Below are 27,930 nucleotides of genomic sequence, written 5' to 3' on the forward strand. Positions count from 1 at the left end.
TCACGCAAGAGCACTGCTTGAAGAAAAATCTCCGGATCCATACTGACACCTGGGGGAAATTCTACGGTAAGGAATCAGAGTTAAGGAATTTGCAACTGGAAGTCTCTATCAGATATTTCTGGCAATGCTTTTCAGGGAACTCAGTATATTTACCACCGTTTTTAAATGTAGCTATGCTCACTCTGACTCATGGGTCAACAAGACATCCTTAAACACTCCAAATTACTACCACAAAGGGAAAGGAGTTACATTTAGTACAGTGAGTGAGCTAAAGGTGAAAGAAAAAACAAGTTCTCCTGAACCTAAAGATGCTGTCATGGTGAGAAGTTAGTAAAGGTTCACCCGACACCTGCTCAATATCAGTCAGAGCTTAGTCTAGACTTGCTTTCAGAGATCTCTTATAGGTAGAAGGTAGATGATCAAGTTAGGAGTGACACACAAATCACAACACCTACCATTACTTACACAGATTACATGTGTGGCTTGTTTCTACTGTCATCCTCTGTCAAGGTGGTGATGTGCCATTCGCTGTATTACAAGTTCATACTTTTAAGGGATGAAAATTAGTTACTGACCTGTAACTATAGTTCTCCAGTATCAGAATCTTTCATAGATTCACATGCTTGAATCATTCCCAGTCGTCGAGATGGGAGTACCAACCTTTTATTAAGTAGTTCTAACATGGGGTTAAACCTAAAGGTCCTAGGCCTCTCAGTTTAGCACTCTATCAGGGTCATTTTGAGAAAAAGGAGCAAACTTAAGAGTCCACCAATCCACTAAAGTTCTCCAGTATTGGAATCTTTCATAGATTCACATGCAACCCACTCACCTCCCCGGAGAAGCTCACCTTTACCTCTGCAATTACTGTTATATCCACTACGCACTTATGCAAAGAAAATCTGAGGGACTGGAGCTTCTTTTAGGAAGGTTCTAAAGGGTGGTGTCGTCTGATTGGTGGACTCTTAAGTTTGGTTCTTTTTCTCAAAATGACTCTGATAAGAGTGTTAAACTATGTTAGTACTACTTGATAAAAGGTACCGGGGACTCCCATCTCGACGACAGGGAATTATTCAAGCATGTGAATCTATGAAAGCTCCAATACTGGAGTAACTTATAATCTGCCCAAGGATTTTTACCACAGTTTTGAAAATGTACAGTCACACTAACTGAGGCATGGATGAAGCCATGCTTGGAACCTTCCACTTCCACCCCCAAACTTAGTACTAAAGAGAGGAAGGAGCTGGATTTAGCGAAGTAATGACACTGAAAGTGCATCAGAAACGGTTCACCTGGCCACCCGTAATATTATTCAGGACACCAAGTGAAACAGAGGCATGAGTCACAGTAGCCCAGGCTTGTTTTCATGTGGATCGTGTGCACTCACGGCAGATGGTAAAGGCAGGAGTGACACTCAGATCACTGGACTCAGAACTACTCACATAGCTTAAACTACAGAAACCTATTTAACTACACACGTAGGTGCACCTGTGAAGTCTGCAAGCTAGTGGCTCTGGTGCGATATACAAATGAAAGAAAAGACATGGAAGTTCCCCAGTGCTAGATGGGTGGATCTGGTGATAAAGCATGCTGCATGTTAGTGAGGGTTGATCTTTCTACATAATTTTTTACCCAATAGTTAAGAGAAAAAAAGCAACACACAACAATGAAGTAGAAAAGTGTCATGGGTAAATTACTAGGGAAATGTTCATTATTAGTGATTAAAATGGGACTGTGTGGGTGGGCCTGCTGCCTAAGAAACAAAATGGACCAAAGACTACATTGACTTCACATGGTCACAGTTTTCATCCGTTCCCGCCACTGGTAAAAGACCCAGTCACACAAATGGTGTATTGTTTTTATCTGATGATGTGTGTTAACAGTGGGTGGTCGGATGTTTGTTGAGTCCCTGCAAATTCCACGCTTACTCACAGACACATGAGGAAAATGAGTGATCTTAGCCAAATTTTGATGTTTGCAGGGTATTCCGCGTAAGGCACACTACCCTGGACTACTGAGTCTAGTTTACAGAAAGGTCTGGGTTTGGGAGGTTTCACTGGATGCTAGCTAAACCTGGGTCCAAATTCCACAGCTAGCCACAATGCCAGAATACATTAAATAAAAAGAAAAAAGTGGGGTGTGAAGTGTAGCAACATAGAACGGTAGAAGTAAATCAGCCATTGGGTAAAAAAAAATAGAGCTGAAAACATTGTCACCTATTTAAATTTTTTCCTACTTCTTTTCATTAGTTTTCAATTGTAATGATTAGTTTCTATAAGAAACAAATGAGGAATATACACATAAATTATGCTTTGATAAAATTCTGAATTGTACCTACTATTCAGAAATATATCGTTTACGGGGTTTGCCCAGGGGTTTCACACCTGTTTCCACCACAAACAGCAGAGTAGAAATCTTTCGAAAAATAAATAAAAACAAATCAGTAGATGGGAAGAGTACCTCAGCACAGTAAACATTTTGCGCCATTATTCGGGAAATAAAACATACACTTTTTGCATCTCCCCCCTAGGAAAAAAACCACCAAAGTAAAAACACCAAAACCTAGCTGTCAACCATCAAGGGTTTGCACAGTGTTTGTACCATTGTGTTAGCAATTAGCTTCCAGGTAATGCACCTCAATGTGTGACTGAGGCATAAAGTGCTTATTTCCATTAAAATCTCAGACGCTGACTAGGAGTCAAGTTTCTGTACCCGCAAACTGAAGTCTTCAACTATTCAGGTGCTTTGGGATAGGGTTCGGGGTGCAGGGCCAGTGTCACACATGGTAGCACACACTCAAGAAGTGTGAAAGTAAAGCTCAGTAGACAACCCTTCTTAATCCTTCTTAAGCAGTGCACACAGGCAATGGAAGGCAATCCTACATCCACTTCAGCTGCATCCTGCTCACTTAAAATCTGCTTGTAAGCAAAAGAACCTGAGTTCCCTTCAAACTCAATACATACTATATAAAGTAGATGCATGAATGGCCAGATATTGCCTTTCCTCCTCTGTGCTCCAGAAACATTCCACTTGTGAGTGATACAACATGGCATCATAAAAATAATCCAACAGCTTGGCAACTTGTGAGACACAAGGTACAGCACTGTTCTAGTGCCAGCCTTCTTGGGTATAGTCCTACTGTTTGTGCACCAACTTTTCCTCTAGTAAACATCTAATTTGTTCTTGGCATAAAACACTGAAATGCATCCTGTTATTAATATTTAGTTTTTAACTATTATAGGATTTATGATGCAACAAGATTAAGTGATTTGCAAATGACCAAACAATTTGGTTACATGAAGCCAGGATCTGAGATTCAGTATGTCGGCTTTTGCCTCCACGTTGCCTACACATTGTCTTCACAAGTACTGCATGCAGAGTCAAGCACAACTCTCAGCACAACTGACTTTTTAGTAGGGAAAGAGGCTCAAAGGACATTATTATACTCTTACATCAGATGCTCTGGTGAAGGGAGGCAAATGTATCTGAAAAATAAGATGGGATCAATTTCTGAGGCTGTGAAGAGAAACAAAGTTATGTGCTGCATTTGGCTTGCGGTTTTAGCACCATTCCAATAATATTCAACATATTCATGTAATGTAAGGTTTGGAAACTGATAAAATGCAGCCTTTTGTCTGAACAAGTCCAATCAAACAATGACTTTTCCAAATCTATTTGTGGCAAATTTCCACTACAAAACATGCATTTCAGAATACTTTTCTCTTCTCAACTTCAGGGCTCACAAAATCATAATAATGTTACTAGACCTGCAGGTCGAGTAACTTAAATAATCTACTCAACCTAACTATAATATACTTGACCCGTAAACGGGTCTCAAATTGCGTGATCCTAGGCAAATAGTTTACAGAGTCGCCTTTTTCTTAATTCTCAAATATGATCGCACCTTCAAATGTGTGAACTCAGCATTTCTGCAGTACAAAAAACCTCTTTTGTTTGATTAAGTACACTAATCTAGCCCACATGCCCATGAGGTCTAGCCCACATAACCTAGGAGTTATTTTAGTTTATAACAACATTGCCTTCAAGGCAGGAGTGTTCTCAGTTTATTTAAACACTCAATTTTAATAAATATATTACTAAATCATGATGTGGTAACATATGGTCATCTACACACAGTAACTTTCCAAGAAAGGTCCAAAGGCCTCTCCACTGACTTGCAGCTTTATTGATAAAACTATATTGTGTATTAATAACTAGTGAAAATTGGGTTTCAGAAAACATATCCTTTGCACAGCAACGTGTAAAGTATTCTGATTTGTTTCCATCCTATTAACATATTTTTTCATCACCCAGAAATATTAAAAAGGGCTTTCACAACTACTGAAATACATTTTGAAATGTTTGCACAGTTGACATTTAAATGTTGTGTGTTAGGAAAAACGTGACACCCTATATCCTTTTATTTTACATTCTAAGCAGCAGGTCACACAGTTCACCTTACAAAGTCCTGGAACTCTGCAGTCAGAAGGAAAATTATTTGTAAGAAAAAGTGACTTTTGACCCATGCCTGGGAACACAGAGCAAATGTGACATAAGAACAAGATTTAAAGGCATCTTTTATTGCCCCTCCACTTTCCAACTCAACTCGCCAGAAGGGACCAGGAAGTATTAAAAATAGCTGGACCTGATCAAATAAGACTCGCCAATGTGAGTGGCCGAGTGGATTTTTCGAGCCCTTCACCTTATACTATGAATCCAGAGCTCAACAGTCCACTGAATGTTGACATGGTTTAATCACAACTTAAAAACTCAGTGTGGTACCTGATTTGCATCAAAACAGCACAGGTATGAGAAGAAGTGCCAACTGCTCCTGTAACTACTACCATAAGCTAAGTTGTACATATGCATATGCTTCATTATCGGAGACCGCTGTATCATGCAGTAAATGTGCCAGTCAAAGCAGACAGACCACTGGTAGGGATAACAGTCTTATTCCACATCACTCTTATTTAATCAAACTGTTCCAATATTTCCAATTTATTCTATTTCCTTAATGCATAGGTTTATGTACAGTGCTTCTATTCTTTACATTGTGCCAGAATTTGAACAACTGCCTTTCTCCTTCCAGAAAGGTCTTCATCTATTAAGACTACGCCCAACATTTGATGTACATACTCGGGCAGTGTCCTTAGCAAATGTCTTGGGCACTCAGTATGGTACATACATTCATTAGAGCAGGATATTTCACATTAAAAGTGCTTTAGATTTTGAAATTGCTAGTCCCCGCACCCCCTCAAAAAATAGAGTCCCAGGAAGGCAAAGGTAATGTCAGGTTGAATTTGTACAGTTAGGTTTAGTTTTGGAGAACACTTTGTCCTGCTCCTGTCCGCATGGGTGTGTTCTTCAATCCCTTTAGTCTTCGTTGTAACAGTAGAGAAAGACCCACAAGCCACACAAAGTCTGTGCTTAGTATATAAACAGCCGTCTTTGCCAGAACTCTACTTTATAATAATTTTTTGAGATGTTATTTGAGGGTGTTGTCACTGGTGCTTCAAATCAATTAAGTCCTGGGCACAGGTTGGTTGTGCTTAGGCCTCATGCCACTGCTTCTGCTGGGGCTTGCAGGGAGGTGGCAATGCTCACCGTACTCTCCAGCTGGACTTCATGCAGGTGGACAGTAGGTGTGCTGGGATCCTTGCCAACACCTTCCTGAGGATCAACAGCAGCTTTCTCAGGGTGGTGACGCCGGATATGCTTAATGACCTGGAACTTCTGCTTCGCCTTGTAGGGGCAGTAGCGGCAGAAGAAGGGATGTTCCTTTGTGTGGGTGAGGTAGTGGTGGCGTAGGCCAGCTGCCCAGCGGAAGCCTCGTAGGCAGACGTTACAGACATAGGGCTTATCCTCGCTGTGTTTTTTCATGTGAGTTTTCAGCAGGAAGCGAGTCTTGAAGGCCTTGCCGCACTGCTCACAGATGAAGGCGCGTGTGTCCCGATGTCGGGTCTCTTTGTGTATCCGAAGAGCATCTGCCCGATTGGTACAGTACTCGCACTCATCACACTGGTAAGGTTTATAGCCTAGAGGAAATGAGGCAAATGTTTGGTAAACTAGGTCACATGCGTTCCAGTAAACAAATATACCAATACAATAGATTCAGGCAACTATGAGTTAAACGCCTCTGTTTATTTAACACACAATTAAACTATTTGTATTGGCTGTGAGTGAATGAAATATAATGAAAAAGAAATCAGTACAAAACACTGATTTTCTGAAATTTCTGAGTTTCTTGTATGCCATCTCAGATGCTCCATTCTACATTGCAAACTAAATACTCAGGAAAAAAAGAGCCATTGTATATGGAAAGAATTGGTATGCCAGTGCTTTCTTCCAACATATTATATGGGGCAGAAAACAAAGAACTCTCAGGCAACACAAATGAAAGTATTTCTTTGAATCCAGGTGTTTAGGGAAAGGAAACAAGAACCATCAGCGGCTCACCAAACATGTTGCCCTAGAAAATGTGTGGTTTAATTTACTTCTTATTGTGATTGTGCTAATGTAGTTCCACTAAAAATATAGCGTGGCTTGGGAGGCAAAAGGAAAGATAAGATTTTCACACTTAATCTGTAGCTGTACCTCAAATATTGATTTCTCTTATCACCCACAGGTTCACTGTCTAAGAGACAAGGGCTTGATTTAGAGTTTGGTTGACGGTTACTTCATCACAAACATGACAGATATCCAGTCCGCCTTACTAAAAGTGTAAATGCAGTGAGAGGGAAACGGCATGTCGAAAGCTCCATAGGGCTGAGTGCTGGAGCTACTGCCTACAGTGCAGGGTCAAGACAGAATGCCTCCTCCCTTCTTATGTGCGTGTCCACACAATAGATGCTGCGGCCTGAGGAACGAAGGACATAGTGGATGTGCGAAGATGTAGGGGTGAACTATGTTTCAGTGATGACAATATTCATATTAATACAGGGCTCAAATCCGTAGTTAACAACAGTACACAATTATATTAACCACATTAGAAGAAAAGGGGTCTTTCCAGATGAAATTCGAACCAGAGACCCACAAGTTACACAAAAAGATCTGCTAACGATCAATTCAGTGAGCTTACCATCTTAGTGGTCCTTACCCTGTTACGAGCTTAGCAGCCACTAACCTTATAAAATCTAAAACTTTCCAAAATCAAACCAGAGTGACCTCAACGCGGTTTCTAAATGTGAGGTGCGACACAGAACAAAAGCTGCAGACCCATCTATTTATTCAAAAGGCATTACCACAGAAGCCCAGCCATAGAAAGAAAAAAGTAAACAAAAATATAAAAAATAAAAAACAGGAAGAGAGGAATTCCCTTTACATGGCCACCTAGTCAATGCACTGTCTTTTTCAGGGCTAACAATGTTTATCTTGGTGAGTCTTTCTGTCAAATGCCAATTCCTTTGCAGATACTCAATATGGTTCTGTGTGTACAGAGAAGTGTGTATGGAAGATATATGCCGTAACTAACATTCTACTGCTACAAGCTTCATCCCAAAGTATATTTTAAGGAAATACATGATTGATTGCCTTAATTAGTAGGGAGGCCATTTTAACAGCTTGTTGCTTGCTGTCACCTAACCATGAAAGCTCCAGCTGCTTGTCCTCTATGATGCTCTGTAAAAATCATCACCTGAACTGGAGACTGACCTGTGTGCTTGGTCATGTGGTACTTCAGCTGGTTCACCCACTTGCATTTGTAACCGCAGTCAGGGCAGAGGTACTTCCTCTCATCCTTGTGGATCCGCATGTGGTACTTAGAGGAAGGAATGCAAGAAATATACAAAGTCAGCAGCTGGGAGCAACAGTTAGGCATGGTGCAGAATAGATTACAGTGGCATTCAATGGATTGCTGTAGAGTGCAGTGTTGCAGAGTACAGTGGTGTAGAGAGGAGTTCTGAAAAGTAGATTGGTGTGACCTAGACTGGAGTGCTGTAGAGTGCAGTGGCAAAAAGTGCAGTGGTATAGCTTAGAATGGTGAAGGGTACATTGGCATAGAGTAGGGTGGTACAGGATACAATATAGGCATATTCTGAAGTGGCGCTGTGTGCGGTGGTGTAGAATGGAGTGGTGCAGAGTGCAGTGGTGTGGGGTGGTGTAGAGTAGAATGGACTATTGATGGTGTGGTAGCACAGTGCCATTACAGACAACAGATTTTCAATGGAAATGATCATTACATTTGCACAGACATACAGTTTTACTAGAAGTGTGTGGAAATTGCACTAGCTTAATGATGTGTCTTGATTATATTAAAGTTTTTGTTTCCAACACACTGCAGAAAAAAAACAAATCTGCATTTGTGCGTTCATAACTCTGATATATTCTGAAATACTTACACAGTTCATTTGAATGTTGTGTGCTAGAAAACAAACTATTTCTCCACTGTAAAGCAAGATTGTCACATAAATATTCTCACTTTGAAGTCAGAGAAAGAAAAGTAAACAAGCGCCCTTGGAAGACAACTCCTGACAGTTGACCTTGGTCTTTGACTGCACAGCAAACATGATGAGACAAGAGAAACATTTACAGGGGGCCTTTTATAGAAAGGGAGCATTCGGAAGGAGTGTGTAAATAAGGTTTTGGCAAGGGCGAGAGCAAACTTAAGCTGGCTAGCCTAAAACAAATAAGGCCAGCAAATGGAAAGCAAGAAAATGTGAGTTACAAATTACAAAGCCAAAGGCAAGCAACAAGCAGAATGCATTTAGAGGTCAACTGTCTGAATGTCCCAAAGATGTATCTAGCAAAACTAGACAGCTGTGTTGTCTGGTAGGATGAGACCTAAAAAGGAGTGGAAAAAGAAGTATGCAACTATGGGGTTCTAGTATGGAACCAACCAAACTAACTTATAATGGGATTTTTCAATGTAAGAGATGCAAGTGCAGTTAAATAGCAAGCTCTGTCACTAACCAGTGATACCAAAAGGTGCTGGGGAGATGTGAATACTTTATTAAAACAATTAAGACTTGAGTTGCTATAGGTGGAGTGGCGGAGATTTACACAGAACTAACTTGATAGGAAGAAGTAGAATAAAGATGAACACTCAAACGATACTGAAATAAAAACCTGAAGAATCTTACCCGGTTTGACAACCAGTGGTAAGTGTTTCAGGTAAGTGTATGACAGATAATTTTCTCACCTGTGGGGTTTAGAGACATATCCAGGGAAGGGGTCATGTCACTTCAACATAATATTCATTCACATTGGAAGCAAATGAAAAGACACACGCAAGATAGACATTAATTCTTCCAAGTGCCTTTCAAATTGAAGACCTTGCATACTACTCACGAACAGGTTCTTCATTATTACACACATCAGAATACAGGATGATGAAATCATAGCATATCTGCTTTGCTACTGAATGAAGGTTCCAATTGCTGCAGCCACCAAACTTGACTTGACATTTTTCTTTTAAGATTCAAACGCTGTCATTCACAACTGCCATATACCTTCAGCATGGACATTTTCTGCCTGACTTTCAGCTCCACCTAACTTATTAATTAAAGTACACAATTAAGTAAGTTTTGTAGAGCTCTTTTCCCACTGCCTTTGTATCTCTCCAGCTTAAAAAAAAACTAATTTTAAATGTGTTCTTTGGTCCTCTGTGGATGCTCTATATTCGTAAAGCAGCCTACTGCTTCGCTCTGATATCAGAACTAGTTTTTTTGTTACAGAATTTTCTAAATGAGATTCAAGTGCCTGTCGCACTGTAAACCCTCAAGAAGGGGGCACTCCTTTTTTCACACACAACTATTCCAATTTGCTTACCATAACCACGTCTAAGCTCTACTGGTCAGGAAATCAACTTCCTACACCCTTCCTATGTTAAGGGCAGGTTGAAAGGGAGCAAGGAAAGTGTGGATAAAAATAAAGTAACTGGGTGTGAACAGGGTTCAATTCATCACCAAAGAGCACTGTAGGGCTACATCATCATCAACAAAATACAGACTGCAAGGCTCTGTCTTAATGTGTGAATGAATGAATGAATGTACGGAATTTCTAAAGCACGCAAATACCCAGGGGTGTCTTTGCGCTGGAAAGTTAGACAAACTAGAAACACTCCTTACTAGCAGGGCCAATCATTAAGGGGAGTATGTAAACATCCAGGGTTTCAGCAGTTTATGAAAGTTGAGAATACTTGGTTGTTTTATAAGTTGAGGCTGGCATTTTATTCCATAACTGACTAACAGTATGGACAAACCCACATCCTCCCCAGAAGGCTTTATTTATCCTGGAGGTCAACACAAAACCAGTTGCTGTTGATCTCAAATTTTGGTTTGGTCGATACCATCTAAATTTCCTTGAAAAGTAGCTGAGTTTGTTGCTATGCATAGCCTTGGGGGATAGGGACAGCGCCTTAAACGCCACCCGCTTCTTTACAGGAAGCCAATGTAGATCTTTTAAGACATTTGATATGGACATATTCTTAGGTACCTTCTGTAAGAGACATACAGCTGCATTGTGTAATGTCTGTAACTTTTAGGCACCCATTGACGAGTGCCCATGTATAAGGCGTTACAATAATCAATCTTTGACATAACCAATGCAATGTTTACTGATTTTTAATGCTCAAATGGGATAAAAAGTAGCACCTACTTTAAAATCTTGAGGTGTAGAAAACAGGACAAGGTAATCTTATTTACATGCTCCTTGAAAGATAAGTTAGCATCAAGTATAACCCTAAGGTTTCTTACCTTGGGAACCAGTGTTGGAGGAGGTCCTATCTCTTGAGGCCACCATGAGTGTCCCCAGAAGGTGGTTTCTTTCCCAAAAATTAAGACCTCCATCTTGTTTTAGTTTAATTTCAGACAACTGGAGGTCAACCAGGTGGATATTGCCTTTGTGCAATTAAACCAGTCAGCCACTTCATCTACGTTGCTCGGAAAAGAAACAACTATCAGAGTATCATCTGCATAGGTAACCGCAGCAAAGCCAAAAGACTGGATTATTTTACCCAAAGGTGCCACATAAATATAAAAAAGGGTGGGACTGATAAATGGCCACTGGGGAACCCCGCATTGAAGAGAAAAAGATTTTGAGCAGGTATCCCCATAGGCCACCAACTGTTCCCAATCATTTAGAAAAGTGTGTGTGTGTCTGTGTGTCTGTCTGTCTCAAAATGTCGATGTCTGACAAATGGTTTAGCAGTACTGAGTGGCAAACCGTGTCAAATGTGGTAGAAAGATCAAGATAGATCACTGCCGCTCGGTCACCATTATCTCTTATATCTCTAACCTCTTCCAAGACACTGACCAAAGCGGTTTCAGTGCTGAGCCCTGGCATGAACCATACTGCATAATCTCCAGAAGGTTCTTTTCTTCTACATAATCTGATAGGCTGACATTAAAATGTTTTTACAGTATTTCTACAGGAGGAGGAAGTCTTGAAATCGGGCAGAAAGTTTTCTCCTCACTAGGATCAAGTGATTTTTCTTTTCTTTCTTTCAGTAAGGGTAGGATTGATACCTTTTTCCAACTGGCAGGAAATGTGTCAGTCATAATGACCATCTTCAACAAGGTTGACAGAACTGGTGCAATGCAATCAGCTACAGTCTGCACTGCCTTCGAAGGTACACTGGATTCTACCTGATCGATGAGCTTGACTGTTTGCTGGACGCTCAATTGTGGAAAATGGTCAAAAAGAGCTATCCAGATGCCACTATAAGGGGCATCAAACAGGCATCTATGGGAAAATGAGTAGTGTAAAATTCTTTATAGACGGTTTCTATCATATTTCTAAAAACATCGGCTAGACTATTACAAAATCCTGGCTGGGAGAGTAACGGGAGAGGGAATTTGGTCTATTTAGCGACATTCAAAGCCATTTTAATTTTTGCTGTGTAGAAATTAGACTTTTCTTTCAATATCAAATGTTTATATTCACGTTCAATAGATCTCTTTACTTTCTTCACTATAATCTCATCTCGAAGCTCTCTCTAACCTGCAACATTTTTGTTTCGACGTTAATACTGAAGAAAACCAAGGTGCTGACGGACACTTCCTGTGGACTTTATTATTTTGTGGGGGTAGTAGACTCAATAATTTTCTGCTCAACTATTCATGATATCTCTCCGCTGCTACATTCCACTCAATACTGAAATCTGGTAGTGTTTGATTAAGACACTCCGTCAATACATTTTATTTAACGTGTTCCACAAGCGAATAGATTTGACCTGAGCTGATTTATTAGTTCTTTGTAAAGGCACTGGAATGTTGAGTTTTAACTTTACTGCCTTGTGATCTGACCAAATTAATGGAAGGGTATCCTCATAATTTAGATTTAACCCCTTCTGTGCCCAGGACGTAATGGTTACATCCTGAGGCACAGTGCTCGTGTGCCCAGGACGTAACCATTACGTCCTGGGCACAGAGCCCAGAAGGAGCGCTAGCGCTCCCTCTGTGGGGTTTCCCCTCCACACCCCCCCCCCCCAAGGAAGGGATGGAAGGGGACGACCTTCCCCTTCAACCCCCGACCGCCACACCCCTCCTGTGACGTCAGCGCGCAATCTTGCACTGATTGTCACAGAGGGCCTCCTCCATCCAGCGCGATCGGAAGAGAAATGCAAAGCAAATTCCACGTGGAGGAGGCAAGAGAGGCTTCAAAGGGAAGGAAAGGAATTTCCTTCCCTTTGAAGTCTCTCTCAGCGTTTCAAAAGCCGGATTGTAAAGCAATCCGGCTTTTGAAACGCCCACTAGACACCAGGGAACTGGCATGAGGGAGCGACCCCTTGGGCAAATTTATTTTAGGCCATTTCTGCCCCCCCCCGGTGGCAGATCGGCCTATTGTTATTAGGCCGATCTGCCCCTAGGGGGGGCAGAAACCTCTAGGCACCAGGGCAAATTTTTTTTTGTGTTTTTTTTTGTTGCTTGTTTGTTTATTTAGAGATGGGGAGCAACCCATTAGGCAAGGGTCGCTCCCCTGGGGGGCAAATTGTATTTAGACCACTTCTGCCCCCCTTGGGGGCAGATCGGCGGATTTTAGGTCAATCTGAAACAACTAGGCAACGGGGATTTTTTTTATGTGCCAATGTCACGCAAGGGGAGCGACCCCGTAGGCAAGGGTCGCTCCAGGGTGGCGGGGGGGGGGAAGCAAATTTATTTTAGGCCATTTCTGCCCCAACCCCCCCCCAACTAGGGGCCGGCTGATCTAGAGGCCAAAATCCACAGGTAGGCACTTTGCAAAAAACACCTCTGTTTTCTGTGAAAAAATGTGATGTGTCCACGTTGTGTTTTGGGCCATTTCTTTTTGTGGGCGCTAGGCCTACCCACACAAGTGAGGTACCATTTTTATCGGGAGACTTGGGGGAACGTTGGGTGGAAGGAAATTTGTGGCTCCTCTCAGATTCCAGAACTTTCTGTCACCGAAATGAGAGGAAAAAGTGTTTTTTTGGTCAAATTTTGAGGTTTGCAAAGGATTCCGGGTAACAGAACCTGGTCAGAGCCCCACAAGTCACCCCATCTTGGATTCCCCTAGGTGTCTAGTTTTCAAAAATGCGCTGGTTTGCTAGGTTTCCCTAGGTGCCGGCTGAGCTAGAGGACAAAATCCACAGGTAGGCACTTTGTAAAAAAACACCTCTGTTTTCTGTGAAAAAATGTGATGTGTCCACGTTGTTTTTTAGGCCATTTCCTTTTCCTTTTTCCTTTTGTGGGCGCTAGGCCTACGCACACAAGTGAGGTACCATTTTTATCGGGAGACTCACCGAAATGAGAGGAAAAAGTGGTTTTTTTGGTCAAATTTTGAGGTTTGCAAAGGATTCTGGGTAACAGAACCTGGTCAGATCCCCACAAGTCACCCCATCTTGGATTCCTACCCACACAAGTGAGGTACCATTTTTATCGGGAGACTTGGGGGAACACAGAATAGCAAAACAAGTGTTATTGCCCCTTGTCTTTCTCTAAATGTTTTCCTTCCAAATGTAAGGCAGTGTGTAAAAAAGACGTCTATTTGAGAAATGCCCTGTAATTCACATGATAGTATGGGCACCCCGGAATTCAGAGATGTGCAAATAACCACTGCTTCTCAACACCTTATCTTGTGGCCATTTTGGAAATACAAAGGTTTTCTTGATACCTATTTTTCACTTTTTATATTTCAGCAAATGAATTGCTGTTTACCCGGTATAGAATAAAAACCCATTGCAAGGTGCAGCTCATGTATTGGCTCTGGGCACCTAGAGTTCTTGATGAACCTACAAGCCCTATATATCCCCGCAACCAGAAGAGTCCAGCTGACGTAACAGTATATTGCTTTCAAAAATCTGACATCGCAGGAAAAAGTCACAGAGTAAAACGTGGAGAAAAATGTGGCTGTTTTTTTCACCTCAATTTCAATATTTTTTTATTTCAGCTGTTAGTTTCTGTAGGAAACACTTTTAGGATTCTACACAAATGACCCCTTGCTGAATTCAGAATTTTGTCTACTTTTCAGAAATGTTTAGCTTTCTGGGATCCAGCATTGGTTTCTCACCCATTTTGGTCACTAACTGGAAGGAGGCTGAAAGCACAAAAAAATAGAAAATATGGGGTATGTCCCAGTAAAATGTCAAAATTGTATTGAAAAATTGGGTTTTCCAATTCAAGTCTGCCTGTTCCTGAAAGCTGGGAAGATGGTAATCTTGCCACCACAAACCCTTTGTTGGTGCCATTTTCAGGGGAAAACCAGAAGCTGCCTTCTGCAGCCCTATTTTCCCATTTAAAAAAAAAAAAAAATCCACTGTATTTTGGCTAATTTCATGGTCTCCTTCAGGGTAACCCACAAATTCTGGGTACCTCTAGAATTCCTAGGATGTTGGAAAAAAAAAGGAAGCAAATTTGGCGTGGGTAGCTTATGTGAACAAAAAGTTATGAGGGCCTAAGCGCGAACTGCCCCAAATAGCCAAAAAATGAAAATGTCACTTACCCAGTGTACAGCTGTTCGTGGCATCAGTCGCTGAAGATTCACATGTTGTGCATAGCCCGCCATCTGGTGTTGGGTCGGAGTGTTACAAGCTGTTTTTCTTCGAAGAAGTCTTTCGAGCCACGGGACCGAGTGACTCCTCCTTTTGTCTCCATTGCGCATGGGCGTCGACTCCATCTTCGATTGTTTTCCCCGCAGAGGGTGAGGTAGGAGTTGTGTTGTAGTAATAGTGCCCATGCAATGGAGTGACTAAGTATGTACCTATTTAAGGTTTAAATAATATATTTACAAATGTACAAAGCTTAAGCTAACTTCCGAACTGCTACAGGCTCCCGGGGAGGCGGGTGGGCACATGTGAATCTTCAGCGACTGATGCCACGAACAGATGTACACTGGGTAAGTGACATTTTCAGTTCGATGGCATCTGTCGCTGTAGATACACATGTTGTGCATAGACTAGTAAGCAGTTATCTCCCCAAAAGCGGTGGCTCAGCCTGTAGGAGTGGAAGTAGTTTGAAATAAGGTTCTTAACACGGCTTGACCTACTGTGGCTTGTTGTGCGGATAGCACGTCTGCACAGTAGTGCTTGGTGAACGTGTGAGGCGTAGACCATGTGGCTGCCTTACATATTTCGTGCATTGGAATATTTCCTAGAAAGGCCATGGTGGCACCTTTCTTTCTGGTTGAGTGTGCCTTTGGTGTAATGGGCAGCTGTCGTTTTGCTTTAAGGTAGCAGATTTGGATGCACTAAACTATCCATCTGGCTATACCTTGTTTTGATATTGGGTTTCCTGCATGAGGTTTTTGGAATGCAATAAATAGCTGTTTAGTTTTTCTGATGTTCTTTGTTCTGTCAATGTAGTACATTAATGCTCTTTTGACATCTAATGTATGTAGTGCCCTCTCAGCTACGGAATCTGGCTGTGGGAAGAATACTGGTAGTTCTACCGTTTGATTTAGGTGGAATGGTGAAATAACCTTCGGTAAAAATTTAGGATTAGTCCTTAGGACTACCTTATTTTTGTGTAGTTGGATAAAAGGTTCTTGTATTGTAAACGCCTGAATTTCACTTACTCTTCTTAGAGATGTGATGGCGATGAGAAATGCAACTTTCCAGGTTAGGAATTGTATTTCGCAAGAATGCATAGGTTCAAAGGGTGGACCCATGAGTCTTGTTAAGACGATGTTGAGGTTCCATGAAGGAACGGGTGGTGTCCTTGGTGGTATAATTCTTTTGAGGCCTTCCATAAACGCTTTAATGACAGGTATCCTAAATAGTGAAGTTGAATGGGTAATCTGCAGGTATGCAGATATTGCTGCGAGGTGTATTTTAATGGAAGAGAAGGCCAGGTTCGATTTTTGTAAGTGTAGTAAGTAGCCCACTACATCCTTTGGAGATGCGTGTAATGGTTGAATTTGATTCTGATGGCAGTAGCAAACAAACCTTTTCCATTTGCTTGCATAGCAGTGTCTAGTGGATGGTCTTCTAGCTTGCTTTATGACTTCCATACATTCTTGTGTGAGGTTTAAGTGTCCGAATTCTAGGATTTCAGGAGCCAGATTGCTAGATTCAGCGATGCTGGGTTTGGATGCCTGATCTGTTGTTTGTGTTGTGTTAACAGATCTGGCCTGTTGGGCAACTTGACGTGGGGTACTACTGATAGGTCTAGCAGTGTTGTGTACCAAGGTTGCCTTGCCCATGTTGGTGCTATCAGTATGAGTTTGAGTTTGTTTTGACTCAATTTGTTTACTAGATATGGAAGGAGAGGGAGAGGGGGAAAAGCGTACGCAAATATCCCTGACCAGTTCATCCATAGGGCATTGCCTTGAGACTGCCTGTGTGGGTATCTGGATGCGAAGTTTTGGCATTTTGCGTTCTCCTTTGTTGCAAATAAGTCTATTTGAGGTGTTCTCCAAAGTTTGAAGTAAGTGTTTAGAATTTGGGGGTGAATTTCCCATTCGTGGACCTGTTGGTGATCTCGAGAGAGATTGTCTGCAAGTTGATTCTGGATCCCTGGAATAAACTGTGCTATTAGGCGAACGTGGTTGTGAATTGCCCAGCGCCATATCTTTTGTGCTAGAAGGCTCAGCTGCGGTGAGTGTGTGTCCCCCTGTTTGTTTAGATAATACATTGTTGTCATGTTGTCTGTTTTGACAAGAATGTACTTGTGAGTTATGATTGGTTGGAATACTTTTAGTGCTTGAAAAACTGCTAGCAGTTCCAGGTGATTTATGTGCAGTTTTGTTTGATGTACGTCCCATTGTCCTTGTATGCTGTGTTGATCGAGGTGTGCTCCCCACCCCGTCATGGAAGCATCTGTTGTTATTACGTATTGTGGCACTGGGTCTTGGAAAGGCCGCCCTTTGTTTAAATTTATACTGTTCCACCATAGAAGCGAGAGGTATGTTTGGCGGTCTATCAACACCAGATCTAAAAGGTGACCCTGTGCTTGTGACCATTGCGATGCTAGGCACTGTTGTAAGGGCCTCATGTGCAGTCTTGCGTTCGGGACAATGGCTATGCATGAGGACATCATGCCTAGGAGTTGTAATATCATTTTTACTTGTATTCTCTGTGTTGGGTACATGCGTTGTATGATCTTGTTGAAATTTTGAATTCTCTTTGGACTTGGAGTGGCTAATCCTTTTGTTGTGTCTATTATGGCTCCTAGGTATTGTTGTACTTTGCACGGCAGAATGTGTGATTTTGCATAGTTGATGGTGAAACCGAGTTTGTAGAGGTTTTGTATGACCTGATTTGTGTGGTGTGAGCACCTTGTCAGTGAGTTGGTCTTGATTAGCCAGTCGTCTAGATACGGGAATATGTCTATTTGCTGCCTTCTGATGTGTGCAGCCACTACTGCTAGACATTTTGTAAAGACTCTTGGCGCGGTTGTTAAACCAAACGGCAATACTTTGAATTGGTAATGTATTCCTTTGAATACAAACCTGAGGTATTTCCTGTGCGACTGATGTATTGGTATGTGGAAATACGCGTCTTTGAGATCTAAGGTTGTCATGTAGTCCTGTTGCTTTAGCAATGGTAACACCTCTTGTAGCGTGACCATGTGAAAGTGTTCTGATTTGATGTAGGTGTTTAGTGTTCTGAGGTCTAGGATTGGTCTCAGTGTTTTGTCCTTTTTTGGTATTAGGAAGTACAGTGAATAAACTCCTGTGTTTATTTGTGCTTCTGGTACTAGTTCTATTGCGTTCTTTTGCAATAATGCTTGAACTTCTGTTTCCAGAAGGTCTGAATGTTGTTTTGATAAATTCTGTGCTTTTGGTGGTATGTTTGGAGGGATTTGTAGAAATTCTATGCAATAACCATGTTGGATAATTGCTAAGACCCAAGTGTCTGTAGTTATTTCCTCCCATGCTTGGTAATACTGACCTATTCTTCCCCCCACTGGTGTTGTGTGGAGGGGGTGAGTGACATGTGAGTCACTGCTTGGTTGTAGGGGTTTTGGGGCTTTGAAATTTTCCCCTATTCCTAGGGAATTGTCCTCTGTATTGGCCCCGAAAGCCTCCCCTCTGGTACTGTCCCTGGTAGCTGGACGGTGTTGTCTGTGAGGTGCTGGCTTGTGTGGCCTGACCCCGAAACCCCCCTCTAAAGGTGGTCTTGCGGAAGGTGCTGTAGGTTCCTCTGCTCTGCGGGGAGTAGAGTGCGCCCATGGCTTTAGCAGTGTCAGTGTCCTTTTTCAGTTTCTCAATTGCCGTGTCCACCTCTGGTCCGAACAGTTGTTTTTCATTGAATGGCATATTGAGCACTGCCTGCTGTATCTCTGGTTTAAAACCAGACGTTCGTAGCCATGCGTGCCTTCTTATAGTCACAGATGTGTTAATTGTTCTCGCAGCTGTGTCCGCTGCGTCCATAGAGGAGCGTATCTGATTATTAGATATGTTCTGTCCTTCCTCAACCACCTGCTTCGCCCTCTTTTGCAGTTTGTTGGGTAGATGCTCAATGAGGTGTTGCATCTTGTCCCAATGGGCTCTGTCATAGCGCGCAAGTAGTGCTTGGGAGTTAGCGATGCTCCACTGGTTTGCAGCCTGTACTGCGACTCTCTTTCCGGCTGCATCGAACTTGCGGCTCTCTTTATCTGGGGGTGGTGCATCCCCAGATGTGTGGGAGTTGGCTCTCTTGTGAGCTGCTCCTACTACGACTGAATCTGGTGGCAGCTGTGTGGTGATGAAAACAGGGTCTGTGGGAGGCGCTTTATATTTCTTTTCCACCCTTGGTGTTATTGCCCTACTCTTGACCGGCTCCTTGAAGATTTCCTTTGCGTGCCGAAGCATTCCTGGGAGCATAGGCAAGCTTTGGTAGGAGCTGTGGGTGGAGGAGAGGGTGTTGAATAAGAAGTCATCCTCGACTGGTTCTGAGTGGAGGTTTACGTTGTGGAACTCTGCCGCTCTAGCCACCACTTGTGAATAAGCCGTGCTGTCTTCTGGTGGTGAGGGCTTTGTGGGATACGCCTCTGGACTGTTGTCCGACACTGGGGCGTCGTATAAGTCCCAAGCGTCTTGGTCCTGGTCACCTTGGCTCGCGGTGGTGTGAGCCGGGGAATGTGATGGAGTTTGTGCTGGTGAAACGTTAGTTACAGGTGGAGGATAGGGTGGCGGAGTTACCTTTTTCACCAATTTTGTTTGTGGTGCTTGGTCTGTTTGAAACTCCAGTCTCCTTTTTCTCCTAATTGGGGGAAGGGTGCTTATTTTCCCTGTTCCTTCCTGTATGAAAATACGTTTCTGCGTATGGTCCACTTCGGTGGATTGCAACTCTTCCTCAAATCTATGCTTTCGCATCTGAGAGGACAGTGATTGCTCCTCTGAATAGGAACCGGTAACTGGGTCGGTTGCGGCTCGTTTTGGCACCGAAACCCTGTTTGTACTCTTTTTCGGCTCCGAGGTGACTTTTTTCTTTTTTGGAGTCGAAACCTCTCGGCGTCGATCTTCCTCGGTGCCACTGTCTCGGCGTCGAGCCTTTTCGGCACCGCTATCTCGGCGTCGATCCTTTTCAGCAGCACTGTCTCGGTCCCGAGCAGGCTGCATGCCGGTGTCTCGACCGGAGTCGGACGATCTCGGCCCTGTTTCAGCCTTTTTCGGTGCCGACGGTCGGTCACCGAATTTATGGGTCGAGCCATGGCCTGGTGGCAGTGGCGTCCCCTGGGCCTTGTCAATTTTCTTGTGTGTTGCCTTCGACGTCTTACTCACAGTTCTTTGATCGTCGCATTCCTCGGAGTCCGATTCGTGGATCGAGAAGGCTTCTTCCTCCTCTTGTTCCTCGAACTCTCGGTGTGCTGTCGGCGTGGACGCCATCTGAAGTCTTCTGGCTCGACGGTCACGGAGTGTCTTTCGGGACCGGAACGCACGACAGGCCTCGCAAGTCTGTTCACTGTGCTCAGGCGACAGGCACAGGTTACAGACCAAATGTTGGTCTGAATACGGGTATTTGTTGTGGCATTTGGGACAGAAACGAAACGGGGTCCGTTCCATCTGCGTTGTCTGACACGCGGTCGGGCCGACCAGGCCCCGACGGGGGATCGAAAGCTACTCCGAAGGGCACCGGAGCTCTTCAAACTTCGATGCGGTGTTGATTCTATCTAAGCCGATCCCGAACGCAACAATACCGACGTAATCTTCCGATAGTTAGTTAACTTTCCGTTCCGAAACTCGGAGCGACAGGAACACATCCGAACCCGATGGCGGAAAGAAAACAATCGAAGATGGAGTCGACGCCCATGCGCAATGGAGACAAAAGGAGGAGTCACTCGGTCCCGTGACTCGAAAGACTTCTTCGAAGAAAAACAACTTGTAACACTCCGACCCAACACCAGATGGCGGGCTATGCACAACATGTGTATCTACAGCGACAGATGCCATCGAACAAGCTCGGCGCAGGAGGGGGAAAAGGCCTGGCAGCGAAGGGGTTAAGTAATTTGAAAAGATACTGGTATGGCCAATTTTGTGATTAGCCGAGATCACTCTCTGGGTTAATTCAAAGCAACCTAGAGATTCTATTAAGGCCGAGGCATCCTTATAACATGAATCTTCCAAATGGACATTGAAGTCTCCTAATATGGTATAATTTGAATATCGTTAGGTAACCTCAAGATGATCACAAATATCTTCTATGAAGGAGACATTCGGTCCAGGTGGTCTATGAGTCAAGAGTCCATGGAAAGTGTAATTGTCTGTGACCCTACATTTAAATGCAAGAGCTTCACAATTCATTAAAGTGAAGGGTTGCATGATAGACTCAGAGTCATGAGACACAATAACAACATACTACATACCTACATCATTTGATTCCTTCAACTATTTCACTGGTGACGGCAGAATAACAGGTAAATAAGGGTAAAACTCAATGTTTTAGGACTTCTTTTCAGATCATGTGGGGGGAAGACACCAAGCACTTACAAGACATGAGGCCTCATATGGGGTCTTGGCCAGGCCACAGATCTAGCAATGCAAATGGGATGTGACACTCCATTTCCCAGCTCTCCTCCAAACACAAGAGAAAGAAATATGGTGTGAAAATTAAAGGAAGCCTGCTTCTAGAACTCGTGGGATCTCCTCTTGGAATCTCAGGATCCTTGAAATCTACCACTTTAAAGAAACTTCTAATGTATGATAGTCTCCATCTGAACCACCATCTGTTTTTCATGGAGGGGTTGGACCCCTGGTGACAAATGAGACTTTGGACCTCTATACAAGTCTGGCGGTCATTAGACCGCCATACTTGCGGATGGTGGTCCAAGCACCTCATCATAACCCTGGCAGTCTGACCTCCAGCTCAGCCAGGATCAGAGATCCCGGCGGTCTGGGGGTTGCGGCGGTCCTATACCGCCAGGGCAGCGCTGCAAGCAGCACTGCCCTGGGGATGACGACCCCCTTTTCCGCCAGCGGATTCATGGTGGTACCACCACCATTAAAATGCTGGCGGAGAACAGGTGCAGGGGCCCCCCCCTGCACTGCCCATGCACTTATCATGGGCAGTGCAGGGCCCCCCTGGCCGGCACCATCGCAAAGTTCAGTGTTTGCAGAAAATAAACATTGCACCCGAGCTCTACAGCATTGCCCCCTGCTCGATTATGAGCCAGAGACAATGCAATAGGTTGCTTCCCACTAGGCTAGTAGGTGGAACCTCAGGTTTCCACTCACTGACCTAGCTGGAAACTCTTAATGAGGCAGGCGGGGAGGTAGCCTGCATGACGGCAACCTCCCCCATCGGAGGTTCGGCGGACAGTTTATGAGCCCCTTTGTATCATTTCTTTCTATTGTTTTACATTTACACTTTCCTTCTTCTATCTCATCCAAGGGATTACAGGATCATATTATGTTTATTTGCATTGTGAACATGTCTTGGTGACATATTATGAGCATTATAAATCAAATAAATTAATAACAGAACCACCACCCCACCTTTTGGCCACTCCTAACCACTTGGAGATCTGCGGTGTTGCAGAAGTATATGTGCATTGGTATAATTCAGGAAACTACTGGAAGTGACAACAATAAAGTCTGATCATCAGAGAGGGGCCCAAAGCATTCCTGATTTACACTAATCCACCAAGGCCTCACCAGCTTGCAACCCGGGGCTTTCCATACCTTGGTACACAATTTGCTTTCCCACTTCCTTTACATTACTTCACAGTTGAGCTTTGACTATTTTCCGCAGGAGTTGTGATTTTCCCTTAGCGCCCTATCCTGGCACGCAAATATTTAATAATCTATGTAGGGGTTGAGGCTATGGCTTGCTGTTCTTTTTGATGACGCACCTTATCCCAATGGTATTAAGTGTCCTGTGGTGTGCACTCCCACATCCAAACATTCTTAATTAGCAAGGCTCACTCCACTGTGCTCTAGCCAGTATTATGCATGATACGACCAGGAGCCCTTAATAGGCTATTTTCTATAGCACACTGTAATACATTTATGAAATTTCCAAGAAAGGTGAATAACCAGTGTTGCTGTTGTACAAGTTAATGGCATTCAATTTACCAACTTTGGAAGAATCAAAGTCCATAGCCTTGCCTGTGTTTACGCTTGAGACCTGCAGGTCACATCAGATGTCCATGTTGAGAATTTAACTTACTCGGTCATATTGCCAGCAACAGAATGTACTCATGGTACAGGAGTATGCCAAGATGTGGCATAGTGGCAGAAATGTTGTCTGAAAACATACTGCGTGACAACCTGGATTGATACCTGTGTAATAAAAGAACTCCCAGTGGTTTACGCCAAGCCATGGAAAAAAGGGCACACCTAAGCCTGCTTAATACCAACACAGGTACCCTTCTCATTTTTCCCCAGTTCTGCTAAAGGTCATGTTGGGCTTTAAGAGAGGACCAGTGATTATGCCACAACTTTGTGCATAGCACAAAGAATACTACCACCCCTTTCTCATTTTTTTGATAGAGATACATGGGAGAGCTGGTGCCAATCTTTCCTCTCCCAATGCATTTGGATTATTTATTGAGCTCAGCCATGTCTCCAAAGGCACAAAGTCAGCCAGTAATCAATACATAGTTCTGAAGTGTTTCCCTTTCTCAGGGATGGATAACACCCAGCGGAGAGTGATGATTTCTCTATATGTATCTACAGCATTTGGGGCTCTTTTTGGTCTGTTTATAGCACAATATGAACAGACAATTCAGATAGTTAAGTGAAGCTCCAAGGGATGTGATCTTTATAACCTGCTGGGAGAGATTCTTCTTCTGGTAATTTAAGGTGTTGCCGTCATACACACTTGCTCAGTGACATGTCTGCGGCCAATGATGGCAAGCAAACTTAAGGCTTAACATTACCTTTGCCCAAAATCCTGACATTTCTAATGCAACTGATAGTAAATGAATATCCTTTGGCTAAGGTCAACATCTGAAGCTCGATTGGAGAGCTAGCTTTGCTTCATTAAGCAGAGCAGTGCACCTGCTACTGCCCTTACTTTCACACAACACAAGTACACTAACCTATCCAATCTAACAAGCAAGTCCAGTGGTAACTAAAGCTTACCTTCAAGCGGGAGGGATCAGCACAGGCATACAAGCAAAGGTGACACTTGTACGGCTTCTCCCCAGTGTGGATGCGGATATGCCAAGTGATCTTTTGCTTGTTCTTGGTGGTATATTGACAGTCTGAGCACTTGTATGCTCGAGTGCCACCATGTCCTTTCACGTGGTGATCGAGCACCAACTGATGCTGGCAGGCAAAGTCACAAAAGGGACAACGAAGACCACGCTCTACACCTGCATTAGGCTCATGCGCCTCCATGTAATGGTGCACAAGTTGTGGCCGTTCTTTGGCGGCAAAGTCACAGAGTTCACAGTGATGGCTGAAGTGGCTCTTTTTGTGGCCCTCAAGGTCATCACGGCTGTCGAACATCTCCTTGCAGGTGCCACACTGAAGTTGGGGGTGCTGTTTCTGCATGTGGTATTTCAGTGTGGTATCACTGTGGCACACAAAGAAGCAGTGCTCGCAGCGGAGGCAGATCTTCTCTTCATGCTTGCGCAAGCAATGCTGTTTTAGGGCTGTCTCAGAGCTGAACTTAGCCTCACACTGGGAGCAGCTGAAGCGGAGTTCCCCATTGTGGCAGCTGTTCATGTGCCTGTTTATGTCGTTCTGGTTGTAGCCGCTGTAGTCACACAGTGAGCAGAAGTGGGTGGGCTTCTTTTCGTGCACCCGCAACTTGTGAATCCTCAGCTTGGAGTTCGTGCCGAATGTCTGGCTGCACACATCACATGCGATCCTCCCTAAACCTGTATGCAGGGACTCGTGGGCCTCTAGGCGGTACCGCCGAGTAGTGCTGAAGTTACAGTAAGTGCATTTGTAGGGCTTCACGCCCTCATGGCGGATCCTAATGTGCTGTTTTAAGCATCGGGACTGCTTGCAGGTGAACTCACAGTGCCTGCAGCTCAGTTGTGGCCTCTTGCTGTAGAACTTCTTATGAAGCTGTTTGTGATGCTTAAGAGCCCTGGAAGACTTGCAGCTGAAGGAGCAGGAAGGACATTGGAACTCCCCAGACTTCAAACAGCCTCTCTTCTTGTGAGTCTCCATGGCTCTCTCCTGGTAACAGGTGAAAGGACATTCAGGACAGAACAGACACTCGCCCTTGCCTTTTTTGGATCCAGTTTTTCTTCCCAGTTCCAAAGTGCCTGGCAAGTCACTGACCAGATCGGTTTCACTAGCGTCACCATCCTGCTCTTGGTCACTATTTCCTTGGTCCCCATCCTCCCTGGAAGAGCCAGTGCAACTTCCTCCTTCTGAGGTAGACTCCAGGACCATGTGCTTCTCCATCTGATGATCTTTTAAAGCCATCTTTGAGCAAAAAACGTCTGTGCACATGGAGCACTTAAACTGTTGCAACTGTCTGCAAGCTTCCTCCACATGGCAGATTATAGTTGAGAGTCTAGAACATACGAACGAGCAGCCACAGCAGTGGTATTTCCCTTGCTGGAAAGTGTACTTGTCTGTGCTCTGAGGCGAGCTAGGACAATCTGCTCCCGAGACATAGTTACTGCCAGGTGGCATTTCTCTAAGCAGTGCATCACACGAAACATCCTCACAAACCACTTCCTGAGGGACACAAAGGTCAACTAGGACCTTACCTGCAGATTCCTGGATATCCTCCACACCATTTTCACCACACTGTGTTCCTAAAACACTTTGGTTATGTGACAAAGAGGATACAATTGCACATGCCAACTCATTGGACACGCTCTCTAGCTGCAACACACTTTGCCTTGTGGTTGGGCAACTTTCATGTTCTAAATGAAAGGGAGTCCTCGATTTGTTCTTTTTTTGGATGACTGGGCATCTTTTCATGACGTGGGTGTTCAAGCCCCTCTGCTGTTTAAAACTGGCACCACACTCCTTACACAGCAGGCTGGACTTTCTTCCCAGGCAGCCAGCTTTGGAGTGCAGGGATAGGGCCCGTTCCTTCCTTGTAATGTAGGAGCAGTTTTCACATTTGAACACTTGGGCTTCAGACTGAAGCACTAACATCTGCACCCTTCCTTCCAACATGAGGGACTCAGCCTGGTCTTTGTCTTGCTTTCGTAAAGCTTTAAGAGCCGACTCGGGTCTACTTTCTTCTTCCATGCATTCTGAGAAAATAGTTGGGTCATCTTCTGTAGATGAAAACTTCTGCTCAGGAGCAGCAGAGCTGCAGACAGTCAGGTCAATAGTCAAGAGTGCTCCTGGCTTAAGTACACTGGCCCAGGACTCCTGAATGTCAATGTTAATCTGTCCATCTGTTTCAAGGCCAGCATCTAACAAAGACTTCTCAAGTGCTGGTGGCTGCTTCTCGGAAAGGCTATTCATGGCATCTGCTGCATTATTTATCACACTCTTTGCTGCACTAGAGACAACCACATGTTCTAATCCACTGCACTCTTCTGTATGTGGCCCATTTGACATCTCAGAATCTTGAAAGCTGTCCACAGCATTACTATTTTCTTCCATTACCAGTGCTTGCCCTGTGTCCAGGTCTGGATATCTTGTGGACGGTTCTTCACAGTTTAATGCCTCCATGTCCTCAAACTCCATGGCTGTAGAGTCTTTAGATAACTGCTTAGAAGCGGAGATGGAATCAACCTGGGTACCTATGTTCTCCAGCGGCAGGCTGCAGCTCGCAATGTCGTTAGAAGTGCGATCAGGAAGGTGAGAATGCGGTTCCAAAGAGGAAGTCTGTGAAAAAAAGTCTGTTGGTCCACCTTCCATGGAATATTGGGGTTTAAGCTGTGAGGGTTCACTGTCAGACACAGCTTCACCATTGATCTGTGAAAAAACATTGGTATGGGCTTCTACAGCAGCTGGTTTGGCTCTTTGAGGCAGATCCCTTCCAGATGTGGTCAGGTTAGCTTCTAACCTCAATGCAGCACTAAGGTCATAGTTTATTAACACGTCAGCAGAGTTGATCTCTAGTTCCTTGTTTGCATAATTTTCTAGCCAGTCTTTGTCACCTGGGACATAGCCATGAATCTTCCGTTTATGTAAAAAAAGGCTGGTGTTACTGAATGTCCGGTACGTGCACAGAGCGCAGCGGAACTCCTTCTGCTTGGTGTGCTTGCAGTTTTCATGGTTGTGGAGGGCCTGCTTGTACTTACTTTGATAGCTGCAATACTGGCATTGGTATACAGGCATTTGGTAGTTCTGAGAATGCTTGGCCTGCTTATGTTTCTGCAGCTCATATTTGCGCTTGCAGGCGAAACCGCAGACTTCACAGATCAAGGACTTGCCTTGGTGGCGCAACTTGTGGCTACTGAGCTGGTCAGCTCGATGGCAACGGTAGGAACACTGATTGCAACGATATCTAGGAAGAAAATAAGAGAAAACAATGAACTGGAATGAGAACCATTGGCTTACAATTAAAGTGATCATCCTTCTGAGAGTCAATGGTAACTTTTGCAAGTGTGAATGTTAGTTTAGAAATATCCTTCCAAAGAAACCTTGTGATGCACAACAATACCAGATCCTTCTGTGCACAACAGTGCTTCCGTTGCAATGATATTGAGTGTGTTACCATTAACTCAGGTGCAATTACAAACTACTCAATATGAAGTGTGAAACCACTATCTGAATCTGCAGACAGAAATCATTTGATACATTTGCATTTATTGTCTTATCAGTGTGTTGGTGGTCGCTTGGGAGTGACCACTGAGGTTGTGTGCAGAGTGTCTGTTACTCTGACACAGCATATGACCAATTATGGTATACCTATTTCAAAATGTGGCTCTAAATGTGTGTACATGAAAGGAAACATATACCCTCACCCATGGCAATCATGACTGAAGATAAAGTAAATGTTTATTAAACCTTGATCTGTGGACAAGAGAGTATTACACACTAAATATGTTCAAACTTTACATGGAAGTCCTTTACCAATTAAGAAATGTATGATTGGTGTAGGCATGTGTGCAGATTTTAATGCATTTTTAACTAACACCTAAAGGTGTACTGGCCATAACCATAGGGTTTAACTGCTATTGTCAAGGTGAATTCTCAGAGTTACAAACTGGTCATTAGTGGCTTTTTTGTGCCTATTGACTG

General features: G+C 43.7%; 1 protein-coding gene across 1 annotated transcript in view; it reads right to left on the minus strand.

Annotated features, from left to right (window-relative positions):
• Positions 1-4,979: 4,979 nt before the first annotated feature.
• Positions 4,980-27,930, minus strand: part of ZNF142 (zinc finger protein 142) — a 70,334-nt gene continuing 47,383 nt past the window's right edge. The window contains exons 7-9 of the mRNA XM_069227109.1: positions 23,896-27,193; positions 7,648-7,753; positions 4,980-6,032 (exon numbers count right to left, since the gene is read on the minus strand). Of these exons, the coding sequence (XP_069083210.1) occupies positions 5,554-6,032; positions 7,648-7,753; positions 23,896-27,193 (3,883 nt within the window). The 3' untranslated portion in view covers positions 4,980-5,553. The remainder of the gene's footprint in view (positions 6,033-7,647; positions 7,754-23,895; positions 27,194-27,930) is intronic.

This window comes from Pleurodeles waltl, chromosome 3_2 (genome assembly GCF_031143425.1).
Source record: "Pleurodeles waltl isolate 20211129_DDA chromosome 3_2, aPleWal1.hap1.20221129, whole genome shotgun sequence".
Taxonomy (NCBI): domain Eukaryota; kingdom Metazoa; phylum Chordata; class Amphibia; order Caudata; family Salamandridae; genus Pleurodeles; species Pleurodeles waltl.